The sequence below is a fragment of the Miniopterus natalensis genome, chromosome 1 (genome assembly GCF_054644295.1).
Source record: "Miniopterus natalensis isolate mMinNat1 chromosome 1, mMinNat1.hap1, whole genome shotgun sequence".
Classification (NCBI taxonomy): domain Eukaryota; kingdom Metazoa; phylum Chordata; class Mammalia; order Chiroptera; family Miniopteridae; genus Miniopterus; species Miniopterus natalensis.
In genome coordinates, this window is record NC_142081.1 from 98441899 (window position 1) to 98463361 (window position 21463).

General features: G+C 47.1%; 1 protein-coding gene across 4 annotated transcripts in view; it reads right to left on the reverse strand.

Moving 5' to 3' along the window:
• CD276 (CD276 molecule) overlaps positions 1-15804 on the reverse strand; it is a 40315-nt gene extending 24511 nt beyond the window's left edge. The window contains exons 1-2 of one of the 4 annotated variants that reach the window (XM_016201630.2): positions 15511-15796; positions 261-399 (exon numbers count right to left, since the gene is read on the reverse strand). Coding sequence is in view for 3 of the 4 variants with exons in the window: in XM_016201642.2 (XP_016057128.2) it covers positions 15511-15577 (67 nt within the window). In the remaining variant the exon portion in view is untranslated. Of the gene's footprint in view, positions 1-260; positions 400-15510 lie in introns of all 4 variants that reach the window. The other 3 variants (XM_016201642.2, XM_016201635.2, XM_016201621.2) reach the window with 3 other exon arrangements.
• Between the last annotated feature and the right edge of the window lie 5659 nt (positions 15805-21463).

Sequence of the window (21463 nt, forward strand, 5' to 3'; positions counted from 1 at the left end):
GAAGAAGTACGTGTCTCAGCTTTACTCTTTATCCAGTCTCAGAGGTTTCCCTGCCTTGCTTTCTCTCACTCCCTTAATCTACCACCAGTGGATTTCATGCCTCTCCCCACTTCTTTGATTCTAATGCATAAAATAAGCTGCAAAACTGCCATTCTCTGGAGCATTTTCTCAATCCATTGAGATTTTGCTTTCTGGCAACTGTCATCAGTTTGGCTCAAATAAACTCTTAAAAATTTTCTACAGATTTGGGTGTTTCTTACATCGGCATACTTCTCTGCCATCCTCTTCTGAACAATTCGGGGAAAAGGTGGAGCTTTATAGGCGGTTTCAGTTGTTACTGGTACATTTCGTCCAGTTAAGCTGAGGCCATCATTCCAACTGCCATGATCATTTTTTTAACTGTGGCAAAATATAACATAAAGTTTACCATTTTAACCATTTTAAATGTACAATTCAGTGGCATTAAGTATAGTCACAGTGTGTTGTAACTATGCCTTGATCTTCTGAAGTACTGTTTTGACAGTCATTGGTATATAGAAGGTGCTCAATAATTTTTTAGTGGATGAAAAGTAAAGATCGAATGAATGTCATCCAAAACAGCTGCTTTCCTCTCCCTGCTTTGTCTCTTGTGCCATCAAGGTCCTCAGGGAGAAAACAGGAATGGGAAAACCCCAGAGCACTAGGGTCTGCCCTGGATCAATGTCCTCCAATATTTAGGGCTTGTGAGTCTTCCTACTTGTGCCACCACCCAGCTGCCAATCTGCCCATCTAAGCCCCAAGGCTGTCATGGGATGCGTCTTGGCTTTTGGTAGGGTACCAGTCACATGGAGAAGATCCAGAAAAAAGGTTCATTTGAAGAGAATAGACTGATAATTTGTTCCAGGACTTTGTCAGGGATTAAGGACAAGATCACCAACGTGTTGTTCCCACAACCTGCCTTCTTCCCCATAAAACTGGTTATTTGCCCACCTCAAGTCTCCCAGCACTCATTTATCCATTCATGCTCCCAGGCGCTACAAGCAGAGATGGAGAGACAGACATACAAACGTACGATCATAAATGATCTTGGTCTTCAGCTGGGTTGGGTTCGTCATTAAGTTTCATAAGTTACCCATGTTACTATAGTCAAACCTCAGTTCTCAAATGTCTCCCATCTCGAACAATTCGGTTCTCAACCAAGTTGTTCATGGAAAAAATGTCTCGGTTGTAGGAAAAAACTTCAGTTCTTGACCCAACAACCCTTTCAATCTGCTACCAGCATGATCAGTTATGTGTTTCCCAGGTGACAAAGAAGAGAATGCAAGAATACGAGTGTTTACCTCTAAACCCCACATTGTTAACATGTCAGGAAATTGTGCTGTGAATGCTGTCATGTTTTTGCTTTTTCTTTTTTTTTGCTGCTTATTATTATTAAATACATACAGTAAGTCACCATGGGTCCTAAGAAGATTAGTGATAGCAGCGAAGTGAAAAGGAATGTTGTGAGAATGATGATAGAGCTTAAAAAGAAATAATTGCAAAGTATGATAGAGGTGTCTGATCTGGTTACTGAGTATAGCATGGCGAAATAGAGGATTAGCACAATTTTAAAACATAAAGAGGCCATAAGAGGATATTTAATTTCCTCACTTGCTTGAGGCTGATATACAAAGCATAGGGGGAAGTGTCTTCCCAGACCATGCAATCAGGTCCTGGATAATGCTGCTAAGGGTGTGAAAGTGTTCATGAAACAACGATCACAGACAATTGAAGAGGTAGAGAAACTGTTGTTGATTTGGATAAACAAAAAGCAGTTAGCCAGTGACAGCATTTCGGAGGCAATGATATGTGAAAAAGTGAAGAGGCTGCATGCTGACCTGAAAGACATCCCTGGAACGAGTGCTGAAAGTGATTCGTTTAAGGCTAGTAAGGGGGTGGTTCAATAAATTTAAGAAAACAAATTGCATTCATAGTAAAGTGAGGCATGGAGAGGCTGCCAGTTCTAACAAAGTAGCCACTGGTAACTACGTGACAGAATTTCAAGAATATGTAGAGACCTAGGGATTTGCTCACCAACAAGTGTTGAGTTGTGATGAGACAGGCCTCTTCTGGAAGAAAATGTCTACACCACACAGGAGAAGTCACTGCCAGGACACAAGCCAATGGAGGACAGGCTGAGTTACTGCTGTGTGGGAATGCGAGTGGGACTTTAGACTGAACCTCTACCCACCTACCATTCTGAAAACCTGCGAGTTGTCAAGAAAAATGTCATAAAAAACAAGGTGAATGCAATGTGGAGGACTAACAGCAAAGCTTGGGTAAACAGGCCATTTTTATTGAGTGGATTCATGAAGTGTTTGCCCCAAGTGTGAAGAAATACCTCTGGGAAAAACAATTGCCACTCGGGGCACTTTTCTAATGGGCAGTGCTCCTGCCTACCCTCCAGGCTTGGAGGCTGAGCTGGTGAAGGAGAACAGCTTCATCACTGTGAGGTTCTTGCCACCTAACACAACGCTTCTCATCCAGCCCACGGACTAGCAGGTCATTTCTAATTTTAAGAAACTCTCCCCAAAGGTACTGTTTCAGAGGTGTTTTGAGGTGACCTCTGAAATTAATTTAACCCTCAGGGAGTTCTGGAAGGAACATTTTAATATTCTCACTTGCTTGAGGCTGATAGACAAAGCATGGGGGAAAGTGTCTTCCTGGACTATGCAATCAGCCTGGAAGAAACTGTGGCCTGAGTCTGTTGCTGGAAGAGACTTTGAGGGCTTTGAGGACGAGCCAGTGTCTGCTGTGGAGGATACTGTGTCTCTGGTCAAGTCCCTGGATGTGGAGGTGGAGGTGGAGGGTGAGGTGGAGGAGTTGGAGGGGGACCACAGCACTGAGCTGACCACACCTTCAGAGGGAGCAGCAACAGACGGCAGCTGAGGACCTCCCTTCAAAGGAGGAGGAGAGAAGGGAGGATACTCCTACCTCACTAATCAAGGAAATGCTTAGGAATGGGGTGAAACGCAAAGTTTGATTAAGAAATATCACCCTGACAAAGAAGTAGCAAACCATGAGATAAACCTATTCAATAATAAAGCAGTGTTTCACTTCAGGCAAGTGTTAAAACGTCCGCAAAAACAAACATAACTGGATAGGTCTTTAGTGAGACAGAGGCCAGTAAGCTCAAAGCAAGTTCTAGCGAAGCAAAGAGACAAAAGAGAGAAAGAACCCAGGAGAACAGCTACCTTACATTTTCATGGAAGAGGACACCTCCATGAAAACACCTCCATGCTCTCAACATTAAAGGTGATTCCAGTATGTATGTAAATTTTCATTTTTTACTGTACATTTTATTTCCTTTTTGTTAAATTTTCATTTAAATTTCATGTTGTTTTTGTTTTGTTTTTTGGTTTTGTTTTTTTTAAATTTATCTTCATTGTTGAAAGTATCACAGGTGTCCCATTTTTTCCCCCCAATTGACCCCCTCCACCTCGTTCCCACCCCCTCCCCAGGCCTTTCCCCAGTAATTGACTGTGTCCATGGGTTATGCATATAAGCATATAACTTCTTTGGTTAATCTCTCCCCACCCTCCACCCCCCTTTCCCTCTTTCCTCTGAAATATGATCATCTGTTGCATGTGTCAATGTCTCTGGATCTATTTAGTTCGTCAGATTCTTTTGTTCATCAGCGTCTTGTTAAAGAAGACCCTTCAACCTTTCCTGTAGTGCTGGTCTGGTGGTGATGAACTCTTTTAGCTTTTCCTTGTCTGAGAAACTCTTTATCTGACCTTCAATTCTAAGTGATAGCTTTGCTGGGTAGAGCAATCTTGGTTGTAGTTCCATGTTTTTCATCACTTTGAATATTTCTTGCCACTCCCTTCTGGCCTGAAAATCTTCTGATGAGAAATCAGCTGACAGTCATATGTGTGCTCCTTTGTAGGTAACTAACTGTTTTTCTCTTGCTGCTTTTAAGCTTCTCTCTTTGTCTTCAACCTTTGGCATTTTAATTATGATGTGTCTTGCTGTGGGCTTCTTTGGGTTCCTCTTGTTTGGGGCCCTCTGTGCTTCCTGGACTTGTAAGTCTATTTCTTTCCCCAGGTAGGGGAAATTTTCTGTAATTATTTTTTCAAATAGGTTTTTAATTTCTTACTCTTTCTTCTCCTTCTGGTACCCCAATAATACAAATGTTGGGCCTCTTGAAGTTGTCCCAGAGGCTCCTTATACTATCTTCATATTTCTGGATTCTTTTTTCCTTTTGCTCTTCTGGTTGGGTGTTTTTTGTTTCCTCATGTTCCAAATTGCTTATTTGATTCTCAGCGTTCTCTACTCTACTCTGCTGTTGATTCCTTGTAAATTATTCTACATTTCAGTTTGTGTAGCCTTCATTTCAAATTGGTACTTTATTATGTCATCGATTTTCTCAGTTGTTTTCGTAATACTCTTACTAATATGCTTGAGCATCCTTATAAACAAAATTCTGAACTCTGTATCTGTTAGCTTGCTTGGATCTATTTCATTTAGTTTATTTACTACAGATTTCTTCTGTTCTTTCCTTTGTGACACGTTTCTTTGCCTCCACATTTTGGCTGCTCCCAGATGTTTGTTTCTATGTATTAGGTAGAGCTGCTATGTCTCCTGGAATTTGTAGAGTGGTTTTGTGTAGTAGGTGTCCTGTAGGGCCCAGTGGCTCAGCCTCCCCAGTCACCTGAGATGGGCCTTCTAGGTGCTCCCCTGTGTGGGCTGTGTGCACTGTCCTGTTGTAGTTGAGCCTTGGTTGCTGTTGGTGTCACTGGGAGGAACTGACCCCCACGCCAATTGGCTGTGAGGACCAGCTGCAACTACATCCAAAGAGCTGCTGTGCTGTAGACACCCCTATGGAGCAGGATTTACTTCAGTGGAGCTCTGGTGTTCACCAAGTGCACCCCTTAAGTGTGTCACTTGTGGCTGTGGTAGGGTTGTAATCCAGCATGGTTGATTCTGACCACCAGGTACACTGTCTCTGAGGCCTCCCGGGAGGTGCAAAGTCAGCCTCTGCCAGTGCCTTGCCCAGGGCCACCCAGCATGAGCTACACAGCAAACCGTAGTTGGCTGCTACTTGTGCTGGGCTTGGAGGTGTCCAGGAGAGGCCAAGCTATGAGCCAATGCAGGCTGCCCCTAGTGCCAGGCCTGGGGCCACTTATCAGGCCGTATGGGGCCCGCTGCTGCTTGTTTGAGAGATTTTAGGAAAGTCCTAAGCATGAGGCTCAAGAGGCCACTTGCACAGAAAAGCCACTGGAAATGGCCTGGATGAGCCTGCAGGTGGGGAGGGGCGGGGCCTCCGGGAATCACCAGGGCGGGGCCAAAGGTGTGAGTCAGGTGCTGGAGACTCAAATATGGTGTCTGCCTGCCGGCTCTGTGCAGGAAGGGCTCGCCAAAGGAGCAATGGCCTCTGCCAGCTCTTCTACCTGGGAGAAAGCTGCCCCTCCACCTCTCGCCCCAATTTTAGGCAGGTTAGTTCCTTCCTGAATGTCCCAGGTTCCTTTCAAGCTGCTGGTCACTGGGGCTCAGAGGGAGTGCGTCCCAGTGACTCTATGCACGGGCCCTTTAAGAGAAGCTGCTGGGGCTCCTGCAGCCTCCACGACCCTCAGGGACAGTCCCCACTGGTTTTCACAGCTCGAAGTTGTGAGGACTTCTCTTCCCGGCCCTGGAGCCCTGGGCTGGGGGCCTGCTGTGGGGCTGGGACCCCTCACTCCTCCAGTAAACCTCCATCCCTGAGATATCCCTCCGGGGTTTAACCCGCAGCACCGGGTGTGGGCCTGCGGCTGAATCTCTGAAATTCAGCCCTGATCTGCCCGCATCTCCGCCCCTCCTACCCATCTGGATGCTTCTTTAGTTCCCTGGTTGAAGGGCCTCTGTTCAGCCAGATTTCAGGAGGTTCTGAGTAACGGCTGTTCTATATTTTAGTTGTAATTTTAATGTGGTTGAGGGAGGCGGCAGGTACAGCTGTTACCTACGCCGCCATCTTCTCGTTTTTGTTTTTAAAGTGTATATTTATAAACAGTACACTAGACATGTACTGTATATAAGAAAGGTTAAAACGAGGAATCACTTGGGGGTCTGGAACGGATTAATTCAATTTACATTATTTCTAATGGGAAAAATGATTAGGTTTTTGAACAAATTGCTTCTGGATCACCCTTTTAGAACAAATTAAGTTCAAGAACCGAGGTTCCAGTGTACATTATTTTGTTTGCAACAAATAATAATAATAAAAGTCAAGTGTTGAATGCCTGCTATGAACCAGGTTCTGTTCTACATACTCTTGCACATATTAACTCCTTTAAGCCTCCCAACAATTCTAGGCACTATTATTATCCCATTTCACAGATGAGGAAATTCAAGCATAGATTTGTAACTTTCTCAAGGTTACAGGGCTGCTAAATGGCATATTTGAAATACCGCTTTTTAAAATGTTTTTATTGATTTTCGAGAGAGAGAGGAAAAGAGAGGGAGAGAAAAACATCAATGTGAGAGAGAAACATTGATCAGTTGCCTCCTGCACACACCCCAAGACCAGGGACTGAACTTGCAACTGTGCATGTGCCCTGACTGGGAATGGAACCTGCAATATTTTGGTGCACAGGAAAACGCTCAACCAACTGAGCCACACCAGCCAGGACAAGTACCACTTTTATAATAAAAATAGAAAAAGGGTTTGGGGGAAAATATATAATTAAAATAGAATATGACAAGTACTTTGATGCAGGTTTATATCAGGTATTGTGAGAATAGAGGGTCAAGCAATCTGCTGGAGGAGTGGGGAGGATTAGGAAGGGCCTCACAGAGGAGGAGAGATGGTTCGCTATCTAACAGAGGGGCAACATAAGCAAGGGTGTGGAGGAGGGAACAACCACAGGAAGATAGAGACTCCTAGGGGAGGATATCAGGAGGTGAGGCCGGTCAGTGAGGGGTCAGTTAAGGACACTGAATTGATCCTGGAAACAGTGGAAAATTGTGAAACGCTAAAATCTACACCTACACTTCTCTCCCTCCACTGTCTATCCCAAACTGTCCTGAGATATCCCTGACAGATCCTCAGAGATCTTATTTCCAAGTTCACTCAGCACCAAGACAGGAGATCCCCATGGCCAGAAGACAAACCCATTTAAAGCAGATTATCATATCCCCACCTGGGAGTCCCTTCTTCACCTGGGAGAAGCTTCTGGTCCTTCTTTCCCTCACAAAGAAGCAAAACATGCTGAACAAATCTTCTGTCTTCAATCATTAGTCTTTTTTGTTGTTGTTGTTCTTGTTTTTAATATAATTTAATATTTCCATCACCTTTTATCCCCTCTGTGCCCTCTTCCACCTCCACCTCCACCCCTGCAATCACCACACTGTTGTCCATATCCATGAGTTCTCTTTTTGTCTTTTCTGCCCAATCCTTCCACTCCCTCAACCCTCCACACACACACACACACACACACACACACACACACACACACACACACACACCAGGAGTTATCTGCCTAATCAAAAGTCAGTGGGTAGTCTTGATACTCTTATTCTGCTGCACAGCCTCTCTCTGGTTCTAGATTGGCTCCTTCTGATAACAGGGCCACTTTCCTGCAGGGAACCCAGTCCATCTGATGCTGGTGGGGCTGACCCCCAGCCTCAGGTTTCAGCATGTGACCAGACTTGACTCACTGAGAACCTCTGCCACGCCCATACACAGTGATTGGCCTAAGAATGGGCCAGTGAGCCAAGCCACACCCAATCAGAGACATCCCAGGGTGGCTGGGAGTCAACAGAAAAGACTCTTTCTTGCTGAGGTTGCTAAGAAGGAGATATGCTCTGGGGCAGTTAGCAATGACTCTATCACCTACCAACAATATAAAAAATTCACCCAAACAAATAAACAGGGGCAGAGAGGAAAGCTAGAGGGAGCCCTGAAAACATCATTTAAGCTCCTATGCCTGCCTCAAGCTGCACACCTACATTGTCCAGGTTCTTTTTGTTTTTCTTAAGCCAGTTTGAGCTAAGTTCTATTACCTACAACTTGAATATACATTTGTTTATGTATTCAGTAATTTATTTAACTATTCACTGAGTGCCTGTTAGGCAGACCCTGGGAATAGAGAAATGTGTGTCTGTCCTTAAGGAGCCTGCATTCCAGTAGGGAAGGTGGGCATGCACATGCATCACTGCAGCCCAGTATACTGTGCTACTTAAGATGCAGTGATAGCTACTTGGAGGCACATTAGACACTTGGTAATCCCAAAGCTGAGCACTGAAACTGACCCGAAGCTACATAGGTGGTCAGGTTGGGAAAGGCCATTCCAGGCAGAGGGAGAAACCCATGCAAGGACACTGAGATAGGAAGCAACATGGCAAGTTGGAGGAATTGCAAGCAATTCAGAATGGGCTGACGTGAATTGTAAGGTACTGATCACAGGACGGGGAGAAGCTAAAAGGAAGTCTGGGACTAGAGCAGGAAGTTTAATTTGGACTCTGAAAATGATGAGGAAGAAAGAGTTTGAAGTAAAGGAGTAACATGATTGCTATAGGTAAGTTCAACCTTGATTAACTGATTAATATGTAATGTTAACTTTGTTGAGGAGGTTTAAATTTTAAAGGAAGATGTATAAAAGGGCAACAGTTTATTCAAAATAAGAATGAGTTGATGGTGGAATTTGAGGAATTAAAGAATTTTTTTCAAGATTGTACCCTCCTGGAGCTGCTCAAAACACTCCACTCCACCCATGTGTGGACCTACTACTGGTCCTGGATGTAGGATCGAGTCAGGCAGGGGTCAGCAAAGATCCAGATAGAAAATATTTTAGGCTTTGTAGGACATCCAGTGTCTGTCACAACTACCTACTGTAGCAGGAGAGCAGTCGTACATAATGTATAAAAGGATGAGAGAGCTCTGTTTCAACAGAACCTTATGGACACTCAGATTTCAACTGCATATAATTTTCATGAATCACATGATTTTTTTCCAACCATTAGAAATGTAAAAACCATTCTTATCTGTGGCTATACAAAAACAAGCAGCAAAAGATTTGGCCCATGGCCGTAGTTTTAGAAGCTGCTTTAGCATCACTGTGAAGATACCCAGATAGCAGCAAAAGTGGGAAACAATGGGGAAGTGATACATTAACTACGGCCAATCTAGATAATGGAACAGCATACAGCTTTTCAAAAGAAGGCATGGAATTAAGTCCATGACATGTTGTTGAATGAACAAACTATATTTCTATGACTTCATTTCTGTGTTAACAAAATGTCCTATGGTCTCAGATCTAGTCACCCAGTCTCTCTCCATCTATCACCTGTATTTCATTGCAGGCCCTTCCTTCTCCAGCACTTCCTAGCATCTTCTAGGCTCTCTCTTCAACTCTCTATTCTTTTTTTATTATTTTATTTTTCAACTCTCTAGTATTTTTTCCCTAGATGATTTTATCCACTCCCAAGGCTTTAAATATCATTTATATACTCGCAACTCCCAAATTTACTTCTTCAGTCTACACCTTTCAGCTGAGCTCCAAATTTAAACCCAACTGCTTCCTAATGTCTGTTCCAGTGACTTACAGGCATCTCCCTCTTTGAATGTCTCTCTTCAAACTCTTGATTTCTCCCCCAAACCTGTTCCTCCCCATCCTTTTACACTTGGTAAAGACACTACTCTCCATCCTCTGTTGAAGCCAGAAACCTGAGTTTCTCTCACCTCTACAGTTCATCACCAAGAAAAAGCACCCCAAAATATATATCAGGGGTCTGCAAACTACAGCAGCTTGAGTACCAAAGCCAAGTCACCACCTGTTTTTGTTCAGCTCACCAGTTAAGAAGGGTTTTACCTTTTAAATGATTGGGGGAAATCAAAAAAAGATTTTTTGTGATACAAGGAAATTATATGAAATTCAAATTTCAGTGTCCGTAAATAAAGTTTCATTGGCAAACAGCCACACTTCATTCATTTGCATGCTGTCTGTGGCTGCTTATGCACTACAACAGCAGAAAAAGTAGTAGCAATGCCTCAAATATTTACTTTCTGGCCCTCTGCAGAAAAAGTTTGCTGGCCCAATATATCTTTACTCTCTCTCTTCCACTTCTGCTTCTCTCTGCCTGGCCAAGTCACCATCAACTCTTGCCTGCATAACCACAAAAGCTGTTCACCAGTCTCCCCACTTTCTCTCTTGTCCCCCACCCAGTTCTATACCCCAATCTACAATCTATACTCTACACAGCAGCCAGAATAACTGCTATGAAAACACAAATTGCATCGTCATCACTTTTAATATTTCAATATTTCATCCCAAGACTGTTCCTCTTACTTGGGATAAGATCCCAGCTCCTCCATGGCACTATCTGGCTTGGCGCCACCCACCTCCCCAGACTGGCCACCCCCCACAGTGGGCCTTCCAGTTCCTTATTCCTAGATAAATGGGTAACACCTCTTTATCCTGACATTCCACCTTGGCAGAAAACCTGGGTCAGAGGTCCACCACTCGAAGGTAGTCCCTGTTATTGCCCAGTTTGTTTTCTTCTTGTCATATTGGAACTTCCCTAAGCAAGAAACACATCTGCTTTATTTACTATTGTATCCTTAATTCTAGCAAAGGCTTGGCAATAATAAGTGCCCAGTGCATTGTTCAGTGAATGAATTAATGAATGTGTGTCCCTTTTTCTGATAATCTCAGTCACTGGGCACTGCTCCAAGCCCCATGATCCCACGCAAGAAAAGAAATAAATTCTTCCTTTCAAAGTGATTTCTGCGTGAGTCAGGACAGCAGTATGCCATCAGGGCCAGCCCAGCAGAGCCACGCCAAAGTTTCTTGGCATCTTCTGCCTGCTTCCCTCGTGGCTGTAGGAAGAAAGGAGATTAGGACAGAGAATAGCCCTTAGCCTTTTCAAGCCACACCATCCCCCCCACAGCACCCTCTCCACACTGAAGGCATGGCATCAGAATGGGAGGCGGCAAAACTAGAGAGAACCCAGCCCATCTCTGTGGGTCTGAGAGCATGGTGAGACTTTTACTGCAGCAGCTGGTCTGCTTTTCATACCCTCTTCTAGGTAGTACAGTGATTTTCAACCAGTGTGCTGCAAGAATTTTTAAAACATGTAATACCTATTTAGTCAGGAACACTGACCTCTTTTCCCTTAGATTGTCAAATAAAAAAGTGACAACCAACACAATAGCTGTCCAGTGTGAATGAATAAAAATTATATCTTTTTTTGTGAGATTGGCAAAAAATATATTTTTTGGTGTGCTACAGAATTTTAGTAATTAGTTTATGTGTGCCATGAGATGAAAAAGGTTGAAAATCGCTTGGCCAGGGGGCCACCCAACATGAGTTTGCATCTTCTAGGACTCAACATCACTTGAAAAGGCAGTGTGACACCATCTCAGAACTTGAAGTGTTTGCAGAGGCCATATGCACACATGGGTGTGCACGTATGTGCACACACACACAAACATACATACACATCACTGGAGGTACAGAACCCTGAAAAAAGTAAAATTACAATGAGCTCAGAAGAGGTCCAGCCAGAAGAAAGAATGGGAATAGGAGAATGGAGAAAGAAAGGAAAGAGATGAGGAACTGCAAAACCAAATCAGAGCAGGGTTCCTGGCAGGCTGCAACAGCAGCACACACATCTCCATTCATTCAATCTGTGTTGAGTCCTATTAGGTGCACGCACCTTAAAGTGTCTGGAAATCCTATCCTTTCCAGAAGACTTTCCAGACTTCACTCAAGGAAGAACCCACTTTCTCCAGATGTGTTCTGTCTAAATGCCTCCCTGCTTCCAAATTCTTTAAGTTTCCATCCTGAAAGAAGCTCATCCTAGTAGAACACCACCAACCGGTCTACCTAAGCACCAGGCTCTCCAGAGATTCCCCCTCAGGAGTGTAGCCAGCTCCCCCAGTCCTCAGAGCTTGAAGGCCTCTTGGAGTTCACCTGGTTGTGTCCACCTCCATGCCCATTGCACAGATGAGAATCTGAGCCCAGAGGAGGGCAGGCTGCTCAAGGGCCCAGGCTGAGTCATCAGTCACCATTAGAGGCAACTGAGAGCTCTTAAGAGGCCCCAGGGCTTGATTCCTCACCTGTCAAATGGACTCATCAGGCTGCCTTGTCTGCCCCAGGGTACAGCCTGGGCTCAGACACAGGCAGGCCTGAGTTCAAATTCTGACTCAGAAGCCTTGCTACACACATGACCAGGTATAAATGACTTAACCTCTTTGAGACCTGATTCTATATCTCTAAAACAACGTAACAATCCTTACCCCACAGCTACTATTAGAATAAAATAAGACAATATACAGAAGACTTAGGAAAGTACCTAACACCCAAACAGTGGTAACAATTATTACTATTATTGTTATCACTGTCATGGTCATGGGGACAAGGCTTCCTGGGCCCCTCTGCACTGAGCCTCCTCCTTCCCTCCCACCCTACTTTCTGCAGCCAATACTCCCCTCTGTTAAGCTATATATCCAGGTCCCTGAGACCATTATTCCTCCTATGACCCCCTTTCCACCTAGAACCCCACCAACACCCCAGCTCCAAAGCAGGGAATGCACAATTTGGCTCCATCTCTGTGTCTGGCTCACCCCTGGCAGTCCTCTACCCCTTTCTCCTTCCAGAAGACAAGTCACAGCACCACATATCATGGGCTCCAGCCCCTACTGCCCCTGCTGCTGCCACGTCCCCCTACACAGAGCCTCTCCCCCAAACACACATTTCAGTGTCTCCCTGGGGAGTTCCAGTTCCTCAGATCCGATGCTGACTTTAAGGTGACCTGGGAGCCTTGCCTCCCAGAGGTAGTATCTCTCCCTGCTTCAAGGCTCCAAGGTTCCCAACAAAAAATGCTTCTCACCCCCACTCCTAGCAGGTTTCCCTCCAACATACTCTCCCTAAGCCTTGGGAAGGCCAAATGTCTAAAGGCATAAAGGGTGTGGAGGAGGCAGAGCACTGGTCAGAACCAGAGGGTATAGAAGTGGCACCTGGAAGTATGGGTATGCTGAGAACCAGGCCTCCAGAAGAGCAAGCACTCTCAGCAACGGCCCTAACTGGGCTGCCAGGATGACTAGTTGGGGATACCTAGATCAGGCCTGCCCTCTCCCTGGCTCCCCAGATGAGTGCTCTCTGCCTTGCTGCGGGGACACTTAGCACATCTTGCCAGGCTACAGAACAAGGGGTGAAGCCTATGCCTGCCTCCAGAGTGCCAGAAAGAGCCAGTCCTGGAGACAGACTGCATCCTAGCTCCAGCATTTGCCAGCTGTGTGTCTTTGGGCATGTGACTTCCCCTTTCTGAGCCTCAGTTTTGCCATCTATACAGTAGAGCCAATGATACCCTACCTCCTAGGACTGCTATGATGATTAAATGCAATATTTATTGAGCATCCAGCACAGCTCCACCTCCAAAACCTGAAAACCCAATGCTCTTATCTGGAACCTCATATGGCAGGTGAGGCAGAACTGGGGATGGCAAGTGAGGGAGGGTTGCAACAGCACATGTAGCCCTCTTCCAGATGTTTTTGTTCCATTCTGAGCCAACAAGACCAAGGGAAATTTCTCAAGGATCATATGTGCCCTCTCCCCTAGGTCCAAGCTATGACTTCCCTCTTTTGTTGGTGGACCTCCCTGTCACACCTGCCCTGGGGGTACGGGAAAAGGATAGCAATGAGAAGTTGCCACCCACTCAGAGGATAAGCCATGGGCAGTGACATCATCCTGCCTGCCTTTCTTCTCCTTCACATGACCCTATGATTCAGGACTATACTCAGGCCCTATATAGTCATAAACTTGGAGGCTGCTTGGACTTGGGTCTTTTTCATCACCCGGCCCAAACCCCACATGTCTAACTGAGAACCAGTCGGCAACAAGCCAGATGCCTGTGCTACACTTTCTAGGACTCTCTCTGGGTGCTGTGGAGTCCCAACTCATGACTCTATGATCCCACTGCATTTCTGACCCCAAAGAGTATTGTCCAGGTCATTGTGAAACCCAAACCCGCTCCAAAGAATGAAGATATGTGACTCTGGAGAAGGCCACAGTTTAAGGATGGGGAAATTCCCAGAGGAAGACTCAGAAGTCACCCCTACCAGTATAAGGACATAGCCTCCACAAAAGGGACAACACTTCTCTAACTGTCCGTTCCACAAACATTCAAGCATCCAGATGTCAGGCATCTGAGCATCCCAGACATCTAGGTGCCTTCTCCCATCAGGTGCCTGGCAGAGCTGAAGAGGACCAGGGACAGGAAGGAAAGCAGTCCTCAAATCTGGCACCCTTCTCATCCTCAGGCTTACACTGACACAGGCTGCTCACCCCTAACAAGCTGGATGGTCTGATTTCTTGGAGCACAAGGGTCCTGAAGTAAATTGGAAAGCTCAGAGCAGGCAGGTAGGAGAAACTACCAATGAGGTCATTGAAGAGGGAGAAGAACTCCAAGGATCAGCCATGGGACCAACAAAAGCATCGCTGAAGCCACTAAGTGAAAATATCACTCCAAGAGTCCCCTTGCCTTATAACCACTTAGCAAAACCTGATGCTCACAGTGCTGATGCAGAAAAATGAGTGTTTTGATGTCAGATTGTGCTATATATAATAAGGGGAGAAAGACTTCCATGCTCAACAGTTAGAAGTGTTAGTGCTTAAACCTGAAAACTTCAGATGTCAGGGAAATGTACTCACCCAAAATAGTCCCATTCCCAACAAGCTTAACTACAAACCACCACTCAGACTCTACAGCCCCACAGCTCTTCACCCTTCCCTGCCACTGAGATCAGCCTGAGCCATCCCACACGTTTAAACTTCAATTTCAAGTTTAGACTTCAAGTTCCCTCAGCCTCCAAAAGCACCCGACTTATGGTGCAGGCCCCCGAACAATAAGGAGGGCGGCACAGCATCAGATTTCCTAGGAATTTCTGGGAGGCCAGAGAGGATTAGCCAGGAGTGGAACTAAATAAAGAACCCTCTTAAAGACAGATGCTTCATTACTTTCTAAAGCTGAAGCTAACTGCTCAAGATGCCTGTAAGAAAAGGACTTGGGGCCTTACCTAAATGACAAAACCAGATTCATTTACAATTATCCACATCCCATTTTAAGGTAGTTTTTCTCAATTAAATCAAACACCCCTCCCAGCCCCTCAAATTTTTTGCTTTACTATTTGCTTGACGTTTTCTCTCAATGACAGATCCCGTATCTGAGTCACCCATCACACATTTCTCATTAGAGCAGGCTGTCCTTTGAAATAAATCCACTTTTCTTGCAGTTCACTGCCTTAGGCCCCCAAACCTGTCAATGCCCTGGATGAACAGCAAGTGAGGGTCTTGGGACCTGGGATTCAATCCCCTCCCCTTTAGTACCCCCCTCCCTATCCTGCCTTCCCTCCACGGGTCCCCTTCTGTCTCCACCCAACCTCACTCACCATCTCCCTGAGACTTCCCCAGCCCAAGCCACCCCACCCCTGTGCTTTCCTGTTCTTTGGCGTCCTTCTGCCTCCTTCCCTCCAGCGACACCTATTCACCGGTCACCCAGGTCAGCTGTACCTACCTGTTCTCAGAATCTGTCCCCTCAGGCCCACTGCAGCCTGTAGAAGTTCTGCCGTCATCCACTCCATCCTTCCAGCTCAAGCAGAGTGGACCCTAAGCACTCGCCCTTCCCTCCCAGGCAGCTCCTCCTCCTCCGAATTCGTGGTCAGGAGGTTCTGCAACAGGGCGCGGGGGACTGCCAAGCCCGCAGCTCCAGCGGGCCGGTGAAGCTTCTCCGAGTCACCAGCACAGTGACAGACCCGCCGGCGGCCCTGGCACACCCGGACCTCCGCCGTCGGAACCACCCCCAGCCTCCCCCAGCCGCGTCCGGGTGAGGGCAGGTCACGCGGCGCCCCGGCCCCTGGACCAGAGGGAGGGGGAGGCCAGGCTGGAGGCGGGGGTTGGGTTCCGGCCACCCCCGGCTGCCGCGGCCCCCTGCGTCGGGGGTGCGCTCAGGTTCCCCCGGCTCGAGGCGCGGAGGCCGGCCCGGGACGGAGAAGGCCGAGCGGGGCGCCTCCCCTGCGGGCTCTCGCGGCCCCGCAGCTGGCGTCCGCCGCAGACAAAGGCCGCCTGCGGCCGCGCCACGCGAGCACTCACCGCGCCGCGCCCACTCCCGGGATCCGGACCCGGAGCCACTGCCGAGTCGCCGCCGCCGTCGCCGGAAGGCCGGAACCCGCCGGGGGTCTGGGCGGCCAGGGAGTCCGAGGGGCGGGGCGGCTGGAGGAAGCGGCGGGCCCGGAAAGGCGGCGAGTGCGCCCAGAGACCCGATTGGCCCCGCCGCGGTGGTGCGGCCAGGCCCGAGCTGCCCGGGCAGCGCACCGGGTCTGCACCCCGCGCCTGGACCCAGCCCGACCAAGCAAGGGGGCCCGGCGCCCTGGGACGGGGGCGCGGGTCTAACCTCTGCCCCTCCCTCACCCCGTTCGCACGCTCCCAGAACCCGAAGTTTATTTTCTGCGAGGGGGACAGGTGGCCAGTCCCCGACCGCCCGCCGCCCCCCACGCTCCCCAGCAGGTTGCTGGCGGCCCAGCGGGAACTCCGGTCGCGCTGTCTGACCCCAGGCGTGTTTCCCCCCCCCCGGCACCGGGTTGGTACCGCGGCCTGGAAAGGGTTAACTCGGCTGTGAGGAATTAAAAACTGCTCTATAAATACAGCCTCGTGGGCGCCTGAGCCAACCGCAGGGTAATTTCCACCGAGCTGGTTTTCCTCTTTTCCTTCCACCCACGGCCCCCTGGCCAGCCCTGCCCCCAGACGCACACCAGGCTATGGCCAGACCAGGCTGGATCCAACGGAGCGAGCAGCTCTGACCCCCAGGGCCTTGGGCTTTGTCATTAAAATTCCCAGCTCCAGCCTGGGAAAAAATGGGGGCCAGACTCTGCCTTGGCTCATCCTCCCAGCACCTGTTCTGTGACCTTTTCTTCGACAATTACAGACAGTAGTTCTAATATAACAGGCTTCTGTGGGCCAGGGTCTTTCCATGCTGGGCCTCTTTGGATCCTCACAACAGCCCACCAGGTAGGTAATATTATCCCTGTTTTACAGATGAGAAAACTGAGGCTCTAATCCTGTGCTTTTGCCAGGCCTACCACCAAGTGGTAGTAGATGTATCCCTGAAGGGCTTAGGAAATATGCATGAATGAGTGCACTTCTGGATGTCAGCCACTCTTTTACAGCTCTGTACCACTTTATCTCATTTCATCTTCACAACAACTCAGTAAGGTAAATGCTGTTATTATCCTCATCTTTATGAAAAAGGAAATTAAGACACAAAGAGATTAAGTAACTTGCTTGAGTATATCCAGCTAGTAAGTGGAGGAACCAGGATTTGCCCCCTTGAATTTAGTGAATTCAAATTTAACTCTGGTGTGTGTGTGTGTGTGTGTGTGTGCGTGGTCATAGTGCATGGGCATGTGTATTTGTAAACACGTGAGCAACTCCATTTGAGCCTATGTGCACATGTATTTTGAAGTATAAGTTTGATGGTGGCTGTGTCTGGCTGGATGCTCCTAGGGATGGGAGGAGGGAATGGGGCATCAAGGCCAGGCCATCTGGTCCAGCGTCCCTGGAGGTCATCAGCCTCCCCACCAATCCTCACTGCTCCCCCTTCCCTGTCAGGCCCTGTGCAGCCTAGGCCTGGCCTCTAAGGTCTCAGAACGAGTAGCCCCCCACTCGGCCCCACAATATGTGGAGAAGCATCCAGGGAGAGGCATCCCTGGGCAGAGAGAGCCAGAACCCTTGAACTAATCTAGAGGAATTAACTCTTCTTCCCTGTCCAAAAGTCAGTTCTGTGCTTTGTGCCTTGCTTTGGTGACACAGGTTCTGTCCCAGAGGACTACAGTCTGACAGGGAAGGCATGACTCAGCTGTAATGGGCAGTGAAGGAACAGCACAGGGCAGTTGAGTGACTTTTATCTTCTGATAAAAGTAAAAAAACAATTATGATAAAATTGTTCAAGAGAACAGGTCAAGAGGTAAGGAGATGAGTATTGGCTCTCATTCCTGGAAGCAGTGGCTTGAGAGGGTGCTGATCCCCCAAAAAGGGCAAACACCTGGGGCAGCAGATAGACAGTATGTCGGCAGGACAGACTCAGCTAAAACTCAGATACCTGCTGTGGTGACACAGGTTCTGTCCCAGAGGACTGCAGTCTGAGAGGGAAGGCATGACACAAACAGAGTGACTGTCACAGCACACAGGAATTGCCTCAGTTCAGAAAATGTTTGTTCTATGCTCAGTTGAAAATACATCCTTTCTTAGACTCCCTTGCAGCCAGAGGCGATCACATGACCCAATGTGGCCCATGAGATGGTAGTGAAGCTCACTAATTGGGGCTTTGGGGAAAGCTCGTTCAAGGGGCAGGCTTACATTATGGAAAACAGCAGGACAATTCCTCAAAAAATTAAAAATAAAATTACCATAGTATTCAACTATCCCACTTCTTGGTATTGTACCTGAAAGAACTGAAAACAGGGTCTCAAAGATATATTGTACACTCCTGTCCATATCAGTATTATTCACAATAGCCAAAAAATGGGAGCAACCCAAGTGTCCATCAATGGATGAGTGGGTGATGGTATATTCATACAACAGAATATTACTCAGCCTCAAAAAGGAAGGAAATTCTGACACATGCTACAACATGAATGAACTTTGAAGACATTATGTTAAGTGAAAGTCATAAAAAGACAAATACTGTAGGGTTCCACTTATATGAGGTATCTAGAGTAGTCAGACTCATAGAGACAGAAGGTAGAATGGTGGCTGCCAGGGGCTGGGGGAGGAGGGAATGCAGAATTGTTTAATGAGTTCAGATGGTCAGTTTTGTGAGATGAAAAGAGTTCTGGAAATTGGTTGCACAACAATGTGAATGTACTTAGCACTACTGAACTGTGCACTTAAAATGATTAAGATAGTAAATTTTTATGTACATTTTAACACAAATTACTTTTAAAAAAGGAGCAGCCTGCCCTTGCCAGGTGGCTCAGTTGGAGTATCGTCCAGTGTACCAAAAGGTTGCAGGTTCGATCCCTGGTCAGGGTGCTTATGGGTATGGAAGGCAACCAATCAATATTTCTCTCTTGAATTGATGTTTCTTTCTCTCTTTCCCTCCCCCCTCAACTCAATGAACATATCTTCAGGTAAGAATAATAATAATAATAATAATTTAAAAGGAGCAGGCTTAGCTGGCATGTGTCTTTGCCTTTTGCCTTCCTCTGGCAAAGGAATGGGGGCAGTGTAGGGGCCTGACCCTCTTATTACTTTCCCCAGGATAGAAAGTTTGAGTTCATGGTGAGATTCAACTTCCTTTCGCCTCCTCTCACATATCAAAGGACAAGTGCCCCCTCATTGATTGAATACACTTCAATCAAGCAAACTAGACTCCAGAGCCCAGTTTTAGAGTGGGGCTTTGAAATCATGTCAGCTCTTTGGAGCAGCTAAGCAGCCCATCTTTCAGAAAGGAGCTCACAGATATTGGCATGCCTGGCTTAGGAATGACACTCAAAATCTATTTGTTTCTCTCTAGCCAGTGTTGCTCAGTGGTAGAGCATCAGCCTGTAAACCAAAGGGTTGTGGGTTTGATTCCCAGTCAAGGGCATATACCTGGGTTGCAGGTTCATTCTCTTGGGGCATATTCGGGGCACGATGTGTCTCTCTCACATCGATGTTTCTCTCTCACATCGATGTTTCTCTCTCTCTCCCCCACCCCTCCCTTCCACTCTAATAATCAATGGAAAAAATATCCTCAAGTGAGGATTAACAAAAAACAATCTATTCATTTCCATAAAAAAAAAAAATTTACTCTTGGCAGTGGTGGGAGTTTAAGGCCCTAGTTGGGCTTTTTTCAAGGATTCCTGTGACACCAATTATCTTGGAATTGGCCTCCCTCCACTCAGGCTGGTTCCTGTACATTACCTGTTGAGGTGTTTGCATTTTCAGGCCTCAAGTCCTTGACATCTTGGCAAAGGCCACTCCTACCCTGCCCACTCATGTAGGGATCACCAGGCTGCCATCTGGAGCCGTCCATCCAGCCCATACTGTCTAAGGCAACCACATTTTCTCCAAATGATCAGATCCAGTGTAGGGTTGAATATGGTGTATAGTGACCACTGCAGGTTCCTTATTCTCAGTGCTTGAGTGTTGGAGTAGATTTCAGGTGTCTAGATCCAAGTAGGTCCAGCTGGAAGCATCTGGCTGGCAATGTAACAGGAGCAGCCTGAAAAAAGGGAGGAGCCTCCAAGGAGGCTCACTGGGAAACACCTCACGCCCTCCCCAACACATATCTCCCAACAGGACTTGTGTGACTGGCTGCCTCTGTCCGACCCGCTATCCCCTCTTCTTCCTTGGTCACCCTCATTGTCTGCCCTCCTCCCCTGTCCTTGGTGGAACCATTCAGCCCCCACCTCCCTTTCCTCTTCCTTCACCATAGCTGAGGCTTACAGCACTCCCAACACCAGGAATCCATCTTTGAGTCTGTGTCCTGCTGCTGGAGGATCAGGGTGGCCCTCCAAACAAGACCGTTGGGACAGTTAAAAAGAAAACAAAATAAAAGCAGCCCCATAGTGCCAGGGGAAATTGTGCATATAATGGGAGGTTGTTTTGTCTAATGAATTCTAATCACATGCAAATAATTGAGGTATTAGCACTTGCTAATAACTGAGAGTGAGAGCCTCCTTCAATGTTGTGCCATAGATGCTTGCTTCACCCTAGCCCTGGTCTAAGACAGGCTCAGAGAAGAGTGCGCAGAACAGACTTAACAGTTCCAGCAAGAAGAATAGGGGCGAGTGTCCCTGGCAGGCAGAACAAGCAGTCCAGCATCAGAAGTCAGCAGTGGATAAACCACTTGAAATCCAGAAATCCTAAACTCAATCCAGATGCTAAATCTTTAGTACTAATATTGCTGTTTCTACTCACAGGTTCTGTTATGGTCATTTGATTTTAGTTGGGCTTGAGACACTGCCCAGGTATCTTCAGGACATCTGACCATAGTCCTACAAGGACTATGGGACACAAGGAAGGCTTAACTGCCCAATGGTGAGAACAGTATATTCAGTCCTCCCAGTGGGGTGAGTTCTTCATGTCAATGCCTAATTTCTGAGGCGGGATCTCTGACTACCATTCTTATACCCCTTTCCCTCCCTGGCTTCTCTCAGCCTACTGTCCCTGTCTTCTGGAAAAATAGAGTGTGTGATGGAAGTAGCTCCTCTTGGACCATGTCTTGACTGCTGCTAGGTCTCCACTCAGGTCACTGCTCCTGGGGAAAAGCTTGGTCCAAGATCGACAGGCTGTGTACACTGCAGCGTCCTCAGTAAGTGACCAAGGCTCAGTCTTACAGTATACCTCCACCCTGCTTTTGCCACCAGAAATGGGGCTCCCTACCTACTGACCCACTTCACCCAATGTTACTACCTCAGATCTGAGGTGTTATTCTTATTGGCTTAACTGCTTTTTCAACTTTGGGGGCTAGCAGTTGCTAATGAATA